General features: G+C 37.9%; 1 protein-coding gene across 1 annotated transcript in view; it reads right to left on the reverse strand.

The window, feature by feature from the left end:
* Positions 1-1,402: 1,402 nt before the first annotated feature.
* The window catches only part of LOC111868565 (ATP-dependent RNA helicase DHX33), a 51,685-nt gene continuing 31,098 nt past the window's right edge, over positions 1,403-21,989 (reverse strand). Inside the window, exons 8-13 of the mRNA XM_023859324.2 lie at positions 20,004-20,133; positions 15,697-15,828; positions 15,210-15,364; positions 9,844-10,015; positions 2,327-2,527; positions 1,403-2,047 (exon numbers count right to left, since the gene is read on the reverse strand). Of these exons, the coding sequence (XP_023715092.1) occupies positions 1,850-2,047; positions 2,327-2,527; positions 9,844-10,015; positions 15,210-15,364; positions 15,697-15,828; positions 20,004-20,133 (988 nt within the window). The 3' untranslated portion in view covers positions 1,403-1,849. The remainder of the gene's footprint in view (positions 2,048-2,326; positions 2,528-9,843; positions 10,016-15,209; positions 15,365-15,696; positions 15,829-20,003; positions 20,134-21,989) is intronic.

Raw genomic sequence — 21,989 nt, forward strand, 5'->3', positions numbered from 1 at the left:
AAAGATTAAAAATACATTTTAAAATAATTAGTAGCTATTCTGACATATTACATTTTTGGGTCATATTTTAAATATTTTCAGGTCATCAAAATCTGGGCCCTGGTCATCATTGGCTTGTATAAGACTGCTAAATTCTATAAGAAATTCTTTAAGTGCTTGTCAACTCAATGGGATACTTGTCTCAGTGCTTAAAGTGACTCTGTGTATGTAAGCAAAACTGATCTGCAATCACCATTCAGGGTTTCCTCTGATCCTCCACTGTGTTTATGGAGAACATAAAATTGGCAGGGATTCTGTCCAGCATTTCTCCTCTTCTTTTTGCCCAAACACCACAGTAATTATTGTGATCACTTCACAAACACACATGCATGCAGAGTCTATAAGGCAGCTTCACTGATTGTTACTTGAATCACACCTTTGTTAATAACACATTCTGGCCACACAAGGCCAACACCAGGTATATACAATTGTAATGTACTGTAATATTTGTCGCTCCCTCTGTAGAACAGGCTATCTGTAAAACAGTTTCACTTCAGTTTCTTTAACCTTGAAGACAGTCAGTAGGACTCCTTCAATGGGGTATCAGCCCATCGCAAGGCTGGTACTTATACAGGACAAGATAAACACAGAAAAATGAAGACAGACATCCATGCCTCGAGAGGGATTGAAATCTACAATCCCAGTGTTTGGGCAGATGAAGACATTTCATGCCTTAGATTGCGCAACCACTGTGATCACCATGTACATATAATGATTTATATAAATTGTTGCTGTGTAGTATAGTGTATGGCCTGTGAAGGCTGCCCATCTAGAAAGTTTATTATTTGATCAATTTTTGGTGCCTATTAAATTTAATATATAAAATGATTCAAAACCTTTATAAAATTAGGTAAGAAGGTGTATGTGTGCCATGGTACTCCTCTAATGCTCTGCTTTCTCTTTACTGTGGAGATGTGTGGTTCATGGATCGTATCATGGTTACACGTGTTCCAGTCACCAATGTGCATGTGAACTATCTTATTACAGTTTTTATTAAAAAAAGAAAGAAAATTAAATTAAAAAATCCTCTTTCCTCCAGTCTCAGTTGCAACTTTCACTCACCAAAAATCCTGGTCATGGCTCAGTTTCCTGTTTAATAGTAAAGTAAACAAAGATACAGCTCACATGAATGGTGCTGCCAAGTTTACTGCTTGGTTTGTTTATTAATTCTTGTTGCCCTCTGTTACTCAGATCAAAGTCTTGAATAAGAAGTATTGCCAGTTTTTAATACAAAAATTTTAGAAAAAAGATGCATGTACCTGGAAAAATCTGAACGAACACAACACAATCAAACTTGGCTGGAGATTCATCAGCCTAGCCTTGCAACTTGGGCATCCTGTCCAGGAAATACGTGTTTATAACACTATGTTTAAAACACATTTTTATTCTTAGAGTGTGGTGAGACTGAGTCCCTTCATACACTGGCCATAAATGACCCACTGTACCAGATGATACAGAAAAGAAATGGAGCATTTAATGGAATAAAAACTGGTAGCCAAAACCGAAGTTCTTGGAGAAAACCTGCAGCAGTTACACTCTATCCACCATAAATCCTTCATGAACTGACAATTAACTGCCTGAAACAAGGCACAACCTAACACATACCTTGCCAGATAATATTCTTGTCTTTACACATTGCATAAGCTGTTGTACATCAGTACCTGAAGTTTACATACTAACTGCTGTTATCAACTAAAACAAATGCTAAGCCCTACACCACACCAGAAATATCTCATGTTAAGGATTTAAAGAAGTAAAAGTCACTCTGAAAGTCTTTAACGACTAACTTGAAACTCTCATTTATCTCACGCTAACTGACTAAAGTTAGAAGTCTATGTTGCTGCACATATTCTGGCACAATGTCCCTCAGCCATTCAGGGTCCACTTGTGAGACCTGTCGCAAATAGCAACTTCCAGTCTGGATAACTTCGGTAAATAAAACACAGTGAGGGTGCAAACTGTAGAGTACAGATGAAGGATGGATAGCAACAATCTGTCTTGATTCCACCTGGAAAATTATGGGGAAAAGCTTTCTTGTATAAACACTGATTATAATTCTAAAATTTCATGACAATGGTGTACTATTTTTGTTATCAAATTCATTTATGAGGGTCATGAAACAAGATGTTAATGTGCAGTTGAGCTGACAGCATAATGTACATAATGTACTTATAACAATAAGCTTATGGAGTAAAGAATCACACAAGCCAAGCTGTATTCACAGCAGCAGGATATGACATCATGCAGCCCTTCAAATCTGTCAAGTATATGAAAGCCGAGTACTTACAGTCAGATACTGTCTTTCTCTTTGCAGTTCAGCAATGTTCATGAATAATCCAGTTACAAGACACTTCCTCACTTGATCTACATTTTGGTTACAAGAAGACATTTGCATCTTGCACCGCTGACAAAGCTCAGCCAACTGAGAGCGAACTTCACTTGCATACTGCAGATTACGCATATTTAAGAAATTCTCATGGCACCATTGCTGGAAAATTTAATTTGTTTCAATACGCAAACAAAATGAAAAATATCTAATAATAATAATAATAATAATAATAATCCTTTCCTGCAATATAATCTATTCAGAATTTCTACAGATGCATAACAACAGAAAACAACATGTCTGCCTGTTTTCGGTTTACAAACTGGGTAAGGACTCTTCATGATATACATAATGGCTCTCTTCATTGCATCAGTAGCATGTTAGGATACAGTGAATAGTGTGTGTTGTTTGAATGTGCTCATGTGTAAATGCAGTAACAACAGCTACTATACAAGATATGAGATTCTTATGGTGGTAAATGAACACTGTGTCTTATGGGATGTAACGCCATGTAGTCTGGTACACTGCTGGTGTTGTTTAGAAGGAATGTGCTGCCTCCACTTTCAGGGTAGGGGGTCTATCCTACAGACAGAACAGCAGGTTCCTCTGAAACATTAGCAATGATCTACCAGGCTACATTTTGGATTATGTTTTAGACTTGAGTCAAATCTTGGCTGGGACATCACATACCCTAATTGAGGTATTCTGTGGTCTTACTCAATTCCTCAGGGGAAATTCTTGGATAGTACTTCAACTTACGCCATGACTGCCTCCTTCCAAATCCTTGCAATTCATCATTTGTCTATCATCCTACCATTCAAAACTACTGACAGTATCATGGAATGCACCTCCCACAAAAAACACATATGGTATTGCACCCTAGAAGACTTACTCTGAATCTGAAAACTCTGAAAAGTGGCATGGTGAAGTGATTTGTTTCTTTGGCACGGCTAAAAATCACCAGTTGAGGCTTTCTGGACTATCTCTGGTGAAGAAACATACCAAAAGGAGAGGTTTCCATACACATATAAATGTGACAATTATTAAGGGTGTAAAAAAACTTTGATGAAGGTCATCTCTCAGACAGCAATCATGATACACAGCAAAACGTGGCAAATTCGACAGAGGTAGGAATGAGTAGTGTGTTCATGATTTTAAAGGCATATAAATGCATCAGGTTTAGATGCACCCTCCCAAAAAATAATCAAAAGGAAAATCATAACAAATAATAATAATGTGTGTGTTAAGGCTGCCTTAGGAGAGAAGTGCATGGCTCTCAGTTCAGTATTGAAATACCTACAACTGACAAAACCTTGATTCTTCTCAATGACAATATTGAACTTCTTAATATGATGAGGAAGACTATGAAAGAACATGGACATTAAACTTGATAAATAAAAAAGAAACATCTATCCCTGAGTATGAAACAATATTATGTTGTAGCACCTTTGTTTCTGTGTTTTGCATTCAGTCTCTACAGAAAAGTTGGCTGTATTTGAAAACTCATTTTAACACTTTGTGGACTGTGCACGCATTAATACATCCTTCGCTTTTAAACATGGCGGACCAGTCGAGTATTAATACGTTTTTAGAACACGATAAATTGCAACACACTATACATCGCTCTGACACTACCCAGCTCGCATGTAACTGCCTGCAGCCGCGTAATAAGCCTCTGGAATGTTTGCTGACTAATCAGTTATGTGACCTCGCTGTAACTGTATGCCCCTGCAAAGGAAAATAAATGCCTTTATTTCTTCAAGCTGTACATAGCAAGCTGTCAGTGAGTAGTGCAATATGCGAGCATATAATCCTGGGAAACTTACAAAGTGTGACCTACTTGTTCGTGTAGTTACTGAAAGCACTTCAGGCTATATTGGAAATTTAGAATTTTATTTTGGTGAAGGAAAGAAATTACAAGAAACTATTCTTTCAGTTTTGGAACCCTATCTTGATCAAAATTACCATGTCTATCAAGACAATTATTATAACAGTGTGACAACTGCAGAACACCTACTTTAGAGAAAAGTACATTTGTGGAACACTTAGGGTGAACAGAGGCCTTCCTCCAGATCTGAAAGAGGAATGTAAACCCCTGAAATGTGCTGAAACTACATTCAGAAGGAAGGGGATATTCTTCTTCAGTCCTGGGGGGATACTCGTGTTGCGAATACGATTTCCACAATTCATAATTCGAGCATGGTTGATGTTCAAAGGAGACATGGACAGGTAAAGAAGCTTGTTTGTATTTCCGAGTATAATATGTTCATGAAGGGAGTTGACAGAGCCGATCAGTACTTGGCCTATTATTCTCTTCCTCAGAAAACAGTAAAGCGGACAAAGAAAGTTGCCTTGTGGCTTATGAATTGTGCCATTTTCAATCCATTTTTGTTTTTCAAAAATCTAAACCCTCATTCAAAATTGAAATACAAGGCATTTCTGCTGAACGTGGCAAAAGCCTGGGCTACAGACCACATGGTGGCAGCAGAACTGGCGGCAGACACATTCTTAGTGCGACCAGGCCCGTCTACTCCCACCCCATACAGGCCTCATTTTGACCCCCCCTGGGCGATTCTTGGGTGATATGCAGAAACACACCCTTGCAAAAATTGTGAAGACTGAACATTTCAAGAGGAAGCATCCTTCTAGGCCAAGGGTCTCCAAACTACAGCCCGCGGGCCACATCCGGCCCGAGAAAGAATTGTGCAGAAATGTGCCAATTGAACTAATTTTCCAGTGAGTACTGGTAAATGTGATTCTGAGCTTACTGACCTGTCATATTATACTGCGGTTCGATGGCTTAGCTGTGGAAAGGTTCTTTTGTGCTTCTTTCAGCTCAGGAATGAAATTGATATATTTCTTACCAAGGAAAACCATCACGAACCACTTTTATCAGATACCGAGTGGCTTTGGAAACAGCATTTTTTGCTGATCTGGTGAACCATATGAACCATTTGAATTTAAAGTTGCAGGGTGAAAATAACTTAGTCTGTGATTTACTTCAACTTATCAAGGCATTCAGAGCAAAGTTGATACTTCTGGAAAGTCAAATGAAAAACTGTAACTTTGTTCATATGCTATACTGTGCAGAGTTACAATAAAAGGGTGACGATGAATTTCCTTCCTCGTTTGCAAATTTAGTCATTTCAGATTTGAAAGAACAATTTCTGAAGCGATTTGCTGATTTGGATTCCAGTGCTCAGGAAATTAGATTGTTTCAAAATCCGTTTGACTGTGATGCTGCAGATGTCCCAAGTCAAATTCAAATGGAAATTATTGAACTTCAGGAAAATTATCATATTAAAGACAAATACAAGGATGGAAATTTGATCAAATTTTATAAATTTGTGAATTCTGAGCAATTTCCAAATTTAAAGAAATTTCAATATTATAGCTACGTAACAGCTACGTAAGAATACACACCTGATGATAGCCATTTAGGGCCGAAACATGTAGTGTGGAGTGAGGGGAAAGAAGAAAGAACTAAATAATTAATGATGAATATATGAGCATTTGCTGTTAATGTCTGTTGTCATTAATATATGATAATTTATTCTCTCGTACTTTGTATTTAGTTTATGAAATTCTGTGCTTTCAATAAAACTCATATACGTAGAGTTATTAATTTCTCATTTTATCTGGCCTGTTGAAAGTGCTGAATTACCTAATGCGGCCCGCGGTTCAAAAAGTTTGGAGACCCCTGTTCTAGGCAATGCCGGGTTTGCACAGTTCACAAGAAAAGGAGTACAATAGTCTACATTTGCAAGTTTTGTGTAATGCCACTTCACAGAGGTGAATTTTTCGAGAAACATCACATCCTCAAGCACTTCTAGGAGCATTGGTAAGTGTTCTCAAAAATTTTTAGTTCATAAAATTAATTAGGAGATTTTATATTAATTTTTAAAGTGAACAGTGCACAAGTTACGGTAGTAGGTAAAAAAAATGGCGGTCCCCAAGGTGATTTAAATATTTAAATTGCCGGTCCGCAAAGTGTTAAGAAGAAATTTATGTTAAACATCCAAAACTCTATTAAAATATCTTAATGCTGCACTTCATTGTAAAGGATGAGAGTAACAACATGAGTATATGGAACAGCTGGCACATTGTAAACTATGTTTGTAATTAGTCTTGCTGCTTGCCTTGCACTTGTTTAGATGCATTCCATACATCTGCACAAAGTTAGTCCATTAAGTAAACTACAAACAGAATAGTTCTTTCTTTAAGTCTTCCTAAGCATATCCTTCCTCTAGGATGACATTTTTACCATTATTTTTCAGGATCCCAGGATCAGAATCACACCTTTTTACCACATTTTGTCCACTTTATTGTATAGCAGCATACCTACAATATATCTGCAAAGTCTGTGACCGTTTCATTCCTTCCATCCTGTCTAGTCTCATTTTTAAAAGATCATATGGGTTACATAATGCCTATATAAAGCTATGTTAACCATTTTTTTTGTGGCACTACAGCCCCAATTTGGGCCTAGGCCTACCTCCATGAAACTCTCTGTTTCACTTCGGTTTACTAGATGTTACACATTCGGTAGGACTCCTTGGGCGTGTGATTGGCTCGTCGTAAGGCCTCTACCTGTAGACAAACACAGAAAAACGCACACAAACATCCATGCCCTGAGTGGGATTCGAACCCACGATCCTGGCTTCCGAGCGAGCGAAGACAGTGCATGCCTTAGACCGCTCGGCTACTGTGACCAGCATGTTAACCATTAGGTAACCATATATCCTTTTAATACAAAAAGGAGCCTATTCAGTAACTACAACACATATCATAATGTGTCCCCACAGCAGCAAATAACAGAAAAGATGTGTAATGTCACATCCTTTTGTTTCTAGAACCTGAATTTAATAAGTGGGAATGATGCATTATTGCAGATTATGGTTTTCTGAGCTGTGATACTGTGTACTCTTGCAGATGTATACTGATGTTCTGCAGGAACATGCTGCCTTTGTTTTCAAGGTTGAAGTGCGAATTCAGTATTTGTTTCCTGCAGAGCACTAAGTTTCAAGTGTCTATTACAAGATTCAAGTGTCACAATACTGTTCATGTAGTTCACGAGGTTTCTTCACTATCTGACTACTTCACTCCATGGAAATGCCTGTTACATATGCCAAGGCTAAAGGCAATGCAGGTACACAGAGAAAATTCAAATCAAATCCATTTTTTGAGACGGCTGATAATTCTTTACACAGTTCTGACTATTAAAACACTGTTTAAAAGTACATAAAGAACATATGTTTTGCCTGGGATGTGTAATTATGGAGATCTTTTAATTGTGAACCTTACTGGATGAAGAAGTAGTAGAAATGGATCCTTATCTCAGGAAGCATGTAATGGGCATGTTCTGCCAATGTCACATGGGAGCCATATCATGCCGAAATCATCATTCAGTTTTGGTGGTGAAACATTGGTGGGGATTTACTATTCAGTTGGCAGTTGCAGAAACCACAACACTACACACTAAATTAAATTTATTTATCAAAATTTCACTACGAAATAAATTATTTCTAACAGTTCACTCGGAAAGTATGGTCTATTCAGTGATATGATTATTAACCTAACCTGGACTTTATACTTCTAAATAAATGTTTCCTGTTCACAACTGTCTGAAACAAGACGCCTTCCAACTTCGCTTTATGCCATTAGGAAAGTTTACAAAAACCAGGTACAGCTGAAACTGAATGGAACTCATTGTCTTCTGGTCTGTGCCGATGATATGGGGTAACATAAATACCACAAAGAAACCCACAGAGACTCTTAATAGATTCTAGTAAGAAGGATGGTCTAGAAGTAAACACAGAGCAAACCAAATATATATTGATGTCACATCACCAGAATGTTGGGCAAAATCATTAACATAAAGAATATAACAGACTGTCTGGAAATGTGGTAAAGTTCACAAGTATTTTGGAATGAGGGTAAAAAATCAAAATATGCGTCATGAGGAAATTAAGAACAGATTACATTTATCGAATTCTTTCTACCATTCAGTTCAGAATCTTCTACCTTTGAACCCACTATTTAAAGATTAAAATACATTAAACTGTAATTCTGCTTGTAGTTCTGTATAGTCATGAAAATTGGTCTCTCATATTAAGGGAAGAACAGAGACTAACAATGTTTGGGATCAGTGCTCAGGAGAATATTTGGATCTAAGTGGAATAAAGTAGCAGGAGGCTGAAGGAAACTGCAAAATGGGGAGCTGCATAATTTCTACTCTTAACCAGATATTGTGAGAAGGCTCAAACTGAGGATATGTTTGGCAGGGCATGTAGCATGCATGGGATCCACGGTAAGTGCACAGAGTTTGATAGGAAAACCTGACGGAGGCACACCACTATTAAGACTTGCGCATAAGATGGGAGGATAACATTATAATGAGCCTTAGAGAAATAGAATGGGAGTTTGGGGTGTGGAATGGCTTCATAAGGCTCAGAGCAGGGACCAGTGGCAGGCTCTTACAAACACAGTAATGGACCTTCAGCTTACATAAAATACTGGGAATTTTTTGAGTGGCTGCTGGCTTCTCAAGGACTCAGCTCCATGAAGTTAACCGGTTAAACAGATGTTAAAATAATTTATAACTTGGTCACTGCAATTCTGGCATAGGTATACACCAGTCTCCTTTTGGATTTGATATTACGAATGACAGAGTTATTAAATTTTCAGGATTCAACTAGTGTGGGGCAATTCTTTAACCATCCAAACTGCATTGATTTTTCAGAGCACATTCTAACATATTCAGATTTCTCATATAAAATCTTAATTTAGCACCGGACTGGCCACTCACAAGAGATGACCCAACAATTTCCTCATTGGCTGAAGCTGAAATAAAATTTCAAGCCACATTCCTGATTATCGATTAAAAGTTAATGTGGGGATAATTATATAAATACTTAAGGTTTAGAGGGGGAACTATGCTACAACCCAGAAGGTTGCGGGTTCAAGTCCCGATGAGGTCACTGGATTTTTTCAATTTACCTAATACTTCCAGCCGCACTATGGCCCTGGGGTCGACTCAATCTCTAACACAAATGAGTACCAGGAATTAATTAAATAATTTTCCTGGGGAGTAAAGCGCGGCCAGTGCATAAGGCTGACAACCTTATAGCCATCTTTAAGCCGACTGTCTAGATAATACATGATCTCTCCTTGTAACTACTGAAAGTGTTCCAGCATACTTGGAATGGACAGTGCCGTAACTGAGGCTGTTAGTCACCAGCTTCCCATTGCTGCAGCCCATGTCTGATCCCGGGTTAGGTCATGTGGGATATGTGGTGGACAAAATGACACTAGGGCAGGTTTCTTTTGAGTACTTCAGTTTCCCTGCTAATCCTCATTCCACCCACTCCTCCATATTAACCCCATGATTATAGATTGTTTTAAGAACAGCATATAATAAAATAAGGTTGATACTTCGCTCATTTAAGGGGTAATGTTTATTCAAACCCTGTACATACCTTCTTCTGTGTAACTGCGCTAAAACTTCTGTATATGTTAAGAAGAGTGATGTGATCCCCTGATGAAGAGAAAAACTTCGTATGTGCAGCTACTGCCTTCTCACGTTTGCTGGGTGGTATAACAAACACAGATTCACTTGACAACAAGGCCACAATGCTTAGAATTTCCTCTCTGAAATCATAGACAGAAATTATACACATTGTGAGGATGGTGATGCGTATCTCAATCTCATACAGCAAGGAATTTCTGAACAGCACAATGAGTAACATCAGCTTAATTAAGGCTCAGTACTGTGGCATGAGTTACTTTCTTAATTTCTTAATATTAAACTTTCATCTTGTCCTTTCACTTATCAAAAATATTTTCCTGACTTCACTAGCAACTAAACCCCAGACCCATATTAAAGTCACCTCCTCTATGAGACTGGACATCAATTATATTTTACAGCCCAGAAGAAGGAATTTAATTGTACATCTCTGACCGCAAATGTCCAGAACATGCAACTGCCGTACTTCAGAGTCGTTAGTTTTCTTGTTTCTGCTGTTGGGTTTACTTACTTACTTAATTACTTATTTACTTTGTGGCCTCCATAGTCTAGAGGTAACGTTCCCACCTCATGACTCGTAGTACGCAGGTTCAAATACCCGGTGGAGGTCATCGAATTAAGGGCAGAAAAATTCATGGAACAAGTCCTCCAGGAGGGACTTTAAGCCATGGGTCCCGTGTCGTAGCTTTACGGCACGTAAAAGAACCTCATAGCGCCAAAGGAGGTCACTGAGCCAAATTAACGGACGTTTCCCGCCCAACAGCAGTCTCTAATACCTCTGGTAGATGGGGGAAGCATTATAGATACCTCTCAGCTAGTAGAGCCGGTCTCGCTGGCTGGGCGGGACTGATGGTAAGCACCAGTACCGGTAGGATATAGAGACTGGTAGAAATCACAGAGGGAAGCACAACTGACCAATACAGGTCTCAGTGCATGGGGAAACCCACCCTCTCCAGTAACTAACTAACTACTTATTTACTTACTCATGGAGCTGAGCCCTTCTTGAAGAGAAGCCAAATCTGCAGCTACTCAAGAATTTCCTAGCATTTTATGCAACCAAAAGGTTCACAAGAGCCCTCCACTGGTCCCTATCCTGAGCCAGACAAATACAATCCATACCATCCTATCTCTCTAAGATCCATTTTAATATTGTCCACCCACCTACCCCTTGGTCTTCCCAGTGGTCTCTTTCCTTTTGGCTTTCCCACCAATATCCTATATGCATTCCTTGTCTCCCCCCATTCGTGCTACATGCCCTGCCCACCTCATCCTCCTTGGCTTGATCATTTTAATTATACTTGGAAAAGAATACAAGTTATGAAGCTCCTCATTATGCAGTTTTCTCCAACCTCCTATCACTTCATCTCTCTTTGGTCAAAATATTCTCCTCAACAGCCGGTTCTTGAACACCCTCAGTCTATGTTTCTCCCTTAATGTCAGAGACCAAGTTTCACACCCATACAGAATCACAGGCAAAACTGATTTTTTCTATATTCTAATTTTTATGTTTTTGGACAGCAGATGAGAAGACAAAAGGTTCTGGACTGAACGGTAGCAAGCATTACCCGAGTTCAATCTCCTCTTAATTTCCTCCTCAATCAGGTTTTCATTTGTTATCATCGTTCCCAAATATTTGAACTGTTCACATTTTAAAAACATCTGCTATCTATCTTTATGTCATGATCTGCCCTGCATTTTGGTGACGGGACAGCAACATATACTTAGTTTTCTCTGTGTTTACTTGTAGACCAACTCCCTTACTTGCGTCCATTCAAGTTTTTATGTTTCTCTTTATGGTATCTATATTATCACCTAGTACAGTGGTTCTCAAACTTTTTTACCTCTGAGCACCCCCTGACAAGAGAAAATACTCTCAGGCCCCTAGCCTGCTTTTTTTTTATCAAAATAGAATTTATGGTATGTTTGACGTTTTATTCAGATTATTTTGTTTTTTTCTACATATTATTTAGCAGTCATTTCACTCAAAATTGAAGTATCACGATATTAGGCCTACAATAAAAATTAATTTTAACACTTGCAATTAACCAAAATATGTACTGAAATGAAACAATATTTAACTAACAAGTATTTAATTTTTTTCTGCAAAGAAAATCAAACATTTGAATGTCAAAGTTCAGTGTGACAGATGGGCCTCCTTTTGAGAACAAATATTATCAAAACATGGTGTAATATCAGAAATGGCCACTCTTTAGCAATATTTAGCCTTGAACGATACTTTGACTTTATAGCTGCCAAAACAGAAAAGCCTGTCTCGCATAAGTAAGTTGTTGCAAAAAGAATCACGATCTTCAATGCTTCTTGGCTCAAAGTTGGGAATTCCTTGTCAATATGTATCCAGAACTCCAACAAAGACAAGTCCTTAAATTTACTTTTTAATGAAGTATCACTAGTGAGATCGATGAGTTGTTCTTGCTCATTTACATTCAGAGATGATGGCCCAGGAGCATTTTCGAATGGATTTTTAATCCAATTAAATTAATCAAAATCACTGCAAAAGTATTTCTCGAAATGAACTTTCAACATTATGAGATGATCAAGTAGGCAGTTTTTTATGTCCATTGGAAGCACTGGATTATCAGTGTCAATGGTAATTGACACCAGAGTAGGTAATACGTCTAGTGTGTCACTTTCCATACTGTTTCTCCAGAGCTCTAATTTTCTCATGAATGCTTTCACTTTGTCATTCCAAGAAAGCACAGTTGCCTCATTCCCTTGAAGTGAAGTGTTGAGGACATTTAGTTTCTCAAATATATCTGTGAGGTAAGCCATTTTAAACAAAAAAATCCTTGTTGCTGAAACTGCCTGCCAGTGAGTGATTTCCCCAATTTAAGAAACAGAGCACCTCATGCCTCAGCTCAAACATTCTCTTTAATACCTTGCCTCTTGAAAGTCCTTGAGCATCACTAAAAAAACAACAGAGCAGTGTGTTCAGCACCCATTTCCTCACACAGCATTTTAAAAAGTCTAGACTTCAGAGGATTTGTATTGATAACACTGATGGTTTTTACAACCGTCTGCAGCGCTTCGTGAAGGGGTGGGCTGAGTTCTTTAGCTGCCATAGACTCCCAATGTATCATACAGTGAGTCCATACTACTTCGGGAGCAACAGCTTTAATTTTTCCTTGTAACGAACGTACGCAATCAAATGAGCATCTTTATGAATATCAGTCACTTTGTCCACTTGAAGTGCAAAGCACTTGTGACGCAACTTCTCAATTAAATGCTGATGTAAATCGTCAGAAATGTCTGAAATTCTTCTACAAACTGTGTCTTTAAAGAGGGGGATATTTTTCAATTGTTGAGCAGAAGAGTCACCCAACATTGTTGATACTATGTAAATCACTGCTGGTAAAATCAGTGTTTCTGCAATTGTGTGTGGTTTCTTGTATTTAGCAATTCTATGAGAAACCTGGTAAGAGGCTAAAAGGGCCTTGGAAGTCACAGTTGTTGTTTCAGCAAATTTCTGTTGGGTGGACTTTAAACCACTAAGCTTTCTAACAAAAAATCTTTTTGTTTATTTGTAAACTTTGGATGTCTGGTTTCTAGATGTCTCTTTAATTTATTACGTTTCATACTATCTGCAGCTAAAATACTTAGATTACACATTGCGGACGTTCTTCATCACTGATCACAGTTTTCGTAAAGCCTAGTGATAAATAGTTCTCATCATACATTCTCCTTTTCACACTCTGAGTAGCTTCTTTCCCACCACTAGTTGAAGGAGCACTGGTGTCTTCATTTCTATCACTAATCAGGAAATGCTTCATGATCAACTGTTCATAATCAAGTCAACTTTAAGAGGTAAACAAATCAGCACAACTGCACTTAAATGTTGAATGCATAAGAACACAACATCAAACAGGCATACCCGTCGATCACCACTGAGTCTGGCGACAAATTGCCTGCTCCCTGCCCAACAGGCGCCAATGAGATGACATACGTCGCTGCTTTCAGCTGCGCGTGTACAGTGCCGCCTTGAAGAGGATGCGGCTGCTGTCGAACTATCAACACTGTCTCTGGCATATGCGTTTTATAATTGCCGGTAAAGAGAATAATTATTAGTTATTTTGAAATTCATGATAATTAGAGCCTGTACTCATCAAAAGTTTTTCTGTATGTATTTTTATTTTTTGTTACTTTTCTAATTGATTTAGGGCAGTTTTAATTTTTATCTGTAGGAAAGTATGCTGCGCCCCCCTTCGGGGTCATGTCCCACAATTTGAGAACCATTGACCTAGTAGATTCATATCATCGGCACAGACCAACAGCTGATGTGTTCCAAATGATTTCAGTTCCACCTGGTTTTCCTGGACCTTCCTAATAGCATATTCTAAAGCAAAGTTGAAAAGGAGTGGCAATAAAGCATCTCCTTGTTTTAGACCATTCTGGATAGGATATTTATCAGACAAATGTTTACCTATATGGACTTTATAGTAAGTTTCGTTTAAACACATTTTATTCAGCCTAACCAGTTTCATGGGTATCCAAAACTTGGCTGGAGTTTTGTATTACTTTCCTTTAATAAAATATTGCATAATAAAATCGGTTCATTCTTTTTGAATAACCCTGTACTATAACTTGTTTTATATAATCTGATTTATTGTATTTTTGCGTCAAGTGTTTTATATAATTAATAGTACTGTATCCAGTTTTACTAGTACTGCAGTTCAGTGGTGTATATATGTTAACCGTGTATTTGCCTGATGATGGCTATTGATAGCCGAAATATGTAGCAGAGCCAAAACTAGGCACTGATCTCGATATTAGTTGTGTTGTGACAGTTGTAATATAGAGGTTGTTAGTGTAATTATATTCAGACAACACAAGAGTTTTATGAATACACTGCCACACTGACATTAGCTCTCACAGAATCTCAAAATGGTAACAAACCTACATTCATAGGTTCACACAGAAGGAAATGTGCATATTTCATTGCTTCCTACACATCTGGTGGACACCGCATGGAACTTCTTTCCAAAATACTGCAGTTTAAAAACTGGGGTTCTGAAGGGGAAAGGCCTAAATATACAGTAATTGGATAATGATGATATCTTAGATAAATGAATTGTGAACTGAATTATATTGGCTTACAAATACATCAAATAATAAACTTCAGTGATGACTTCCGGCCTTCTTTCTGGTGAAATCACTACTTGAGAAAGGTCACATCCGAGAGGTTGCTATTTGTGCATTTCAAAAATACTTTTACAAGAATGTGAATAATAATAATAATAATAATAATAATAATAATAATAATAGACACCCTTAGAGAAAAATACTCAATATGGCAGTACATACAAGCAACCATAATCTTTAGCTGAGAGCAAAATCTTGCTGAAGCGTGGGTCAAGAGGAAACAGAGCCATTTGATGCCCCATTTCGGTTAGCTTGGTGCCTTCCACTGTATCAATGGCTCCAAGTTGTTTCAACTGCTGCAGTGCACCATTCACTAACTGAAAAGGATATAAATTTCAGTATGTAAAACTTATGGCTTCAACGATGTGAAGAACTTCTGTATAATCCAGGAACACAACTTCTTTATAGTAGGTGACATAATGGTGGGCTACTCCTTATTTAAATATACATACAGAATCGTAAACCTTATCCAAAGACTAAAATAAAACAAGTAAACAAGACTTTCCAGATAATATGCATAAATCCTACTCTTATACTGACAAAAGTTCATGCAAGCTTACAGGTGATTCAGAAACAGGGTATTCAATTACAATTTCATTTTGTGTACTTGCAACAATGTGGCGCCGCTGCCACCACCACAACCACTTACCTCTTTTGGTGGCTTATCCAGGAAGTTAAATGTCAATGGGTCTATCTCAAGAGCAAGGAGCTGCAGTACAACATTTGTCAAGTTACACCTCTGAATTTCTGGGATGGAATTTTTCAGCATTGCATCAAATTCCTGAAAATATACACACCCTATTTATATGTACAATGTATTGCAAATGATCTTACATTTTTCTTCCTCTTTCTCTGCAACTGCCTCAGTGTACAATTTTTAACTCAAAAACCTTCCATTATAGGAAAATAAGTCTTACAGAAAACAGATTACATTTGATTAGGTGTGCAAAGGGCTTTTTAATATTTATATGCTATATTTATGTCTGAACTCACCTGCCAAGCTTAGAAAGCTGGAGACAATAAGAAAATACAGGATTTCATGAAACAGATTGTCTTTTAAAGCTTTCACATTGCTGTCTATAGGACATATGTTCATGATTTGTTTAATCCGTCTTGCAGTGCGTACACTTATCTATCTTCTTCTCTCACTCTCACTACATGTTTCGGCATAAAAATGCCATCTTCAGGTGCTACTCAATTCACGTCAAACTAGTACATTGTATGCCTTGTCTTCACTTTAAAATAACTAAAATATATGTCCATCATATATATTGACAAATGTCAATCGTAAAAATATTAAAACTGTTCAGGATTCCCGATCGCTACGTCGTATCTTATTACNATATTTTTACGATTGACATTTGTCAATATATATGATGGACATATATTTTAGTTATTTTAAAGTGAAGACAAGGCATACAATGTACTAGTTTGACGTGAATTGAGTAGCACCTGAAGATGGCATTTTTATGCCGAAACATGTAGTGAGAGTGAGAGAAGAAGATAGATAAGTGTACGCACTGCAAGACGGATTAAACAAATCATGAACTTAAATCAGTGCAACAGGACGCTAAAATATAACATTATAGGACATATGTTACTGAGTCAAAATCCCTACAACTAAATCAAGAAAACCCACGCACTTTTCTGGAGTCGATAGGAATTTCTTAAAATACCTTCCATGTTAAACACATGCAGTAATCATGTGGATAGAACAAACTGTGAAACAAGCAATAGTGTCCTGAGGTAACAACAAAGACTGAGGATGTTTTACAGAGACATGCCGAGGAGAAATTCTAAACCCACAAAAGATAAAGTAGGAGGGAATATGAAAAATTAATTGATGGCAATTATATAATGCTAGTACAAGTCCTTGAAGGATGACTGTAAAGTGGGTTTGTGACAAAAGCCCATTCCCAGTCTTACAGCAATAAAAGGTCTGATCTAATGTGTTGCAAATTCCATTCACTTCCAATACCATGCCCCATGTGTGTATTGCACAGCGCTGTCACGACACTTCTTAGTTACATGTTCTTTTTGCCACCAGGTCAAACAAGGGTACAGATGGTTACTATAGGATTCTGACGATGGTGTATAACACACTGATATATTGGGTTTCTGGATTGGTCCAGTGATTGAGGCTAGCTCTTTCTAATGGACCCAACAGAATAGGTGTTTCCCTTTTCCTTCACCTGAGGACGGAAAAAGATCCAGTTTCCGAAACGTCGTGTTTTTATTTGTTATCTTAAAAACCAGGACGAAGGATAAAGTCCAGAAACCCAATATATCAAGGGTACAGATTTTGAGAAATATTTGAATGACAACCCTCTTAGGCCCTTACAACATGTGTCCCTGTAAAAGGAGGTACAGATTTTAAATTCATATGCTTTCCTAGCCAAACATCATGTAATTATATCTACATTATCATTGGTATTGGGCTATGCAGCAGAGTAGTTGGTTGAGGCACTACTACAAGCCAGAAGGTTGTGGGTTCTATTGCTGATGAGGTCATTGGATTTTTCAATTAACCTAAACCTTCCAGCCACACTGTGGCTGACTCAGCCTCAAACAGAAATGAGTATCAGAAATCTTCCTGGGAGTAAAGGGTGGCCAGTGTGCAATGCTGAAAACCTCCCCGCCACCTGTGAACTGATTGTTTAGAGAAAATGTGGAAGCCTCGATGTCTCACAACCCTATCGGCCTTCATAGCCTGTGACAGGAATAGCTTTATCACTGGTGTTACCATCTTCACATGTCTGTTTCATCTTCATTACCTTCACTGGCACTGCATTCAGATTCAGTCAAGAAAAAGCATTACCTCAATTCTGGCCACTTTCATTTCCTTTCTTGAATTCATTACAATGATTAGATTATTATGTACATGGTGCGTTCCGTATATAATGCCTCCTATTTTTTTGTGTTAATATGTAACGTCTGAGCTGGATATTGGTGGTGTTGTAGTAAAGGTTGAACCTTGCCGCCAATGTACTGTTAATTTGGTTGTTGTGCGACAGATAGAGACAGCAGAGCAGTCTACCATAATGGTGTCTGACATAGAAGTTCTTATGAAAGAGAAATGTGTTATTGAATTTCTCATTGCCGAACAAATTGTACCCACTGACATCCATCAACACTTGCTAAAGGTGTACGGAGACAATACAGTGGATGTCAGCACAGTGATTCAGTGGGTAGTGCATTTCAACAGTGGCGAAAGTGAAGTGCACGACAAGCCATGCCATGGGCATCCTTGCTCAGCTGCCACTCCTCACAATGAACAGTGCCTCATCCGAACAGATCAGTAGATAATGACCAGGGACTGTCAATTCTGAACGCTACAAGATGACGCTGACTAAGCTGAAAGCCTGTATTTCCCGAGTCAGGCCAGAGAAGCAGACAACCTTTCGCTTGCAACACGATAACGCTAGACCCCATACCAGTTTGGCGACCACTGCGCACACTGTGAAGTTTGGCTCGACTGTCCCACCACATCCACCTTATAGCCCCGATTTAGCACCCTCAGACTTCCATCTCTTTGGGCCTACGAAAGACGGACTATGTGGGCAACATTTTCCAGACAACGATGCTGTCATTGCAGCTGTAAGAAAGTGGCTAGCCTCTGCTGGCACAGACTTTTACAGGCGCGGCATACAGGCTCTTGTTCATCGATGGCAAAAATGCATAACTGTAGCTGAAATCTTGCTCTATTTAACTGCATTATTATGATTTCTGTATCTGTTGTAGTTTTCTTTAAAAAAATAAGAGGCATTATATATGGAACGCCCTTAGTATATGTCATCCCTCCAACAATAAAGTCATAATCTTGTTTCCTGACATTATGGTAACAGAGTATGCTGATAGAGCAATGCACACACTGGTTGATTAGCCAGCAACAGTCTGTCATCAGTTATAATCATTTCCATAAAACAGATTCTTGAAATCTACATTTTGTCCATTTTCAATACTGAATGTTATAACATTACGACTGAGCTGTGAATATGCAAAGCCCCTAGTATAAATAAAAAAATCCAGCACCACTAACACATGAATCAAGTACTCGAATATCATATTTACAAAACACTTTATTACACTCTTACAACCCCTTAAAATTGAGAAACACGTGCATAAATGTCAAACCCACACTTAAAAAACGTGAAACTTTCAACAACACAGCAACACTGATGTATACATATATATACCTTCAAAAACTTCGAATCAAATGCTAGGACTATGCACAATGTTACAAATTTGACATGCTGGTAGATACAATAACAAGTTTCCCGAAGAACTAAGTTATTTACTTGGAATCCTTATATCATACAGTACTACGTAGTTACACATAAAAACACTCATTTCCAACACCCCACATTTCTTTGTCTGTTCTCTTCAAAGAGGCAGAATTACTATCTGCTAAACCATTAAGTTATGGCAACTGTGAACGACCAACACAGACATACAACAATGTGTTTTTTACAGATGAGGGAGTAAAGACAAATGAAGCAGCAAAAGAAAAGGTTATCATTTTATATGGTCTAAAGTCAAATTTGCAATACACAGAATGTATGAACATTTGAAACAGTCAAATGCCATGCAACAATGTTATTACTCTTTTACCAAACAGCATAGGTATGGTTTCACAGGAATGCCCTTTCTAACAGAACTGAAATTAAGTAACAAGAGACAACAAGGTTGTTGGTATATAACAAATGAAAGGTGGGCGAATTCAGAGGTAGAATTCTTTAACCACTTCACAGACTTTTGTACAACTGCAGTATGAATGCAGTGGCCAGTCTATTTCAAGGCAATACCCTGGCAAATTTCTGGAACGACTGTGAAATATGAAGAAAAATCTTCATGATGACAGCTAAGACGGAAGCCAGATACCTCCCAAATGGGAGTCACGTCATTTGTACCACTCTATAGTAAATTAATTTGCCATTTCAATTAAGTAACTCATACCTGAAATGTATAAACTCGATAACAAAAACCCGATGATTCTCTGCCAGCTCTTCCTGTACGTTGCCATGCCTGGGCCTGTGATATCCTCTGGACTTTCAATACATCAAGCCCAGTTCCTGGATGATGGGTTCTGAAGATAAGGAGGCCATCATATTGCAGATTAAGGAACTCCACAGAGATAATCCATCTTGAGAAGCTGATAAATGTTCAGCCAGTAAAGACATTCCATGTCTTTTACAGAACAAAATGGTCCATTACAGTGTTCACAAGGGTCAAACATCAGACTCTATCTTGAACCAGCTTAATCTATTCCACATACTTACAGCAGCCTTTCTATGACCCACTTTAATATTAACCTCCAATTTATGGCTGAGGATCCAAAGTATGTTCTTCCTTTCAGGTATTTGACTAGAATTCTGTACATATTTATCATTTTCCCATGTATGCTATATGTACCACCAATCTCATTGTTCAGGAAGTGGGAATCCTGAATTTATGATGTGACAATTTTATTAATTTACCAATAAATACTTAGACACGTTAACTGGTCCCTATTCAGAACCAGATAAATCGAGTCCATGCCCCCACCCAACAAACTTAAAATCCATTTTAATACTATCCTCCAGTCTATGTTTGTGTATTTCATGAGGTCTCTTCCCTTCAGATACTGTGTCTGAAGTATGGCACTTACCTGACTGGATGGTAAGGCTTTTTCCTTCTTTTCCAGATTAAAATACTGATAGGTAATCTTAAATTTGAGTGCAAAATACACATCAATGTTTTTTATCTGAAACTTTTAAAGGCTGAAGTTTTTGAAATGTAGTACACTCAACTCTCGATTATCCGGGGGCGGATTAACCAGTTTGCGGCTTAACCGGGGCTTTTTTGAGGCTTATATGCTGTTTAATATTCATTCACTTTTGTTTCACATGGTGAGTTGTAAGTCCCACCCCACTAGCAATAAAAAAAGATATTACAGTGACACTGGATGAAGTTGGAAAGGTGAAGACAGTAAATTTCAGAAAGATTATGGGATTTGTGAAGACAGTGAAGATGAAAAATAAGACTGGAATGCTGAAGTGAATGAGACCCCCCCCCCAAAAAGAGGCTAGTCACTTCAAGATCACAATGAAGGACTTACAAAATATATACTATAACGTATAACATGTTTGCAAATACAATGAAGCCCTTATAAGCTGTTTTTGAAAGTAATAAGCAAACTGTGCATCTTCAAGGGGCAAATGTAATTTTGCATAAGGAAATTATTACTTGAATTAAGGCTCACTTTACTACTCTATTATATAAAGTCAAGATAAACTCAGCTCAGCTGGGTGAACATGCTGAGATCCAGCCAAACACTGCTATAAAACATTTTGCCATGCTTCTTTATAACCACACACATGCCCACTGTAGTCTGTAGAGTGAAGGACTGCCAAATGTCCCCACGTATTAATGTAGGCCATACAGTTTCATCATTAATCTCCTCCCTCAAGGCACTATTTCCAACTCCTATCACACATTTCTTCACAACAATGTCCCCTTTACTTACTTCAGTGACGTATTTCTTTCTGACATAACTTAAATATTTAGTACCATAACCCATTCCCAATAATTTTCTATTTTATCCCAATAATCCATTCACTGGTAAAGTCTGATATATCATACACATGTTTACAAATCAAATTAAGGTAATTTTAACTTTTATTGTTTAAATTCATTAGTCCCATATAAAAGTTAAAACCTACTATGCTTTATTGTATAATGATGTTTGCTGGAAGTCTAACTATAACGAGCCAGCTCATATGTACTGAATAAGTCTATAGGATTGTGATGAAGATGAATTATTACATTAACACGTATGATAGACATTTTCCTTTTCACACTTTTGGTTATAGAATAGGTTTAAAAGTAGGTGGTTCTGCTTCCATCACCAAGCAAAAGTGTGAAACCTGCACTGACGAATCCATCTGGTCATCTGGGGATGAG

This window comes from Cryptotermes secundus, unplaced genomic scaffold (assembly GCF_002891405.2).
Source record: "Cryptotermes secundus unplaced genomic scaffold, Csec_1.0 scaffold330, whole genome shotgun sequence".
NCBI lineage: Eukaryota > Metazoa > Arthropoda > Insecta > Blattodea > Kalotermitidae > Cryptotermes > Cryptotermes secundus.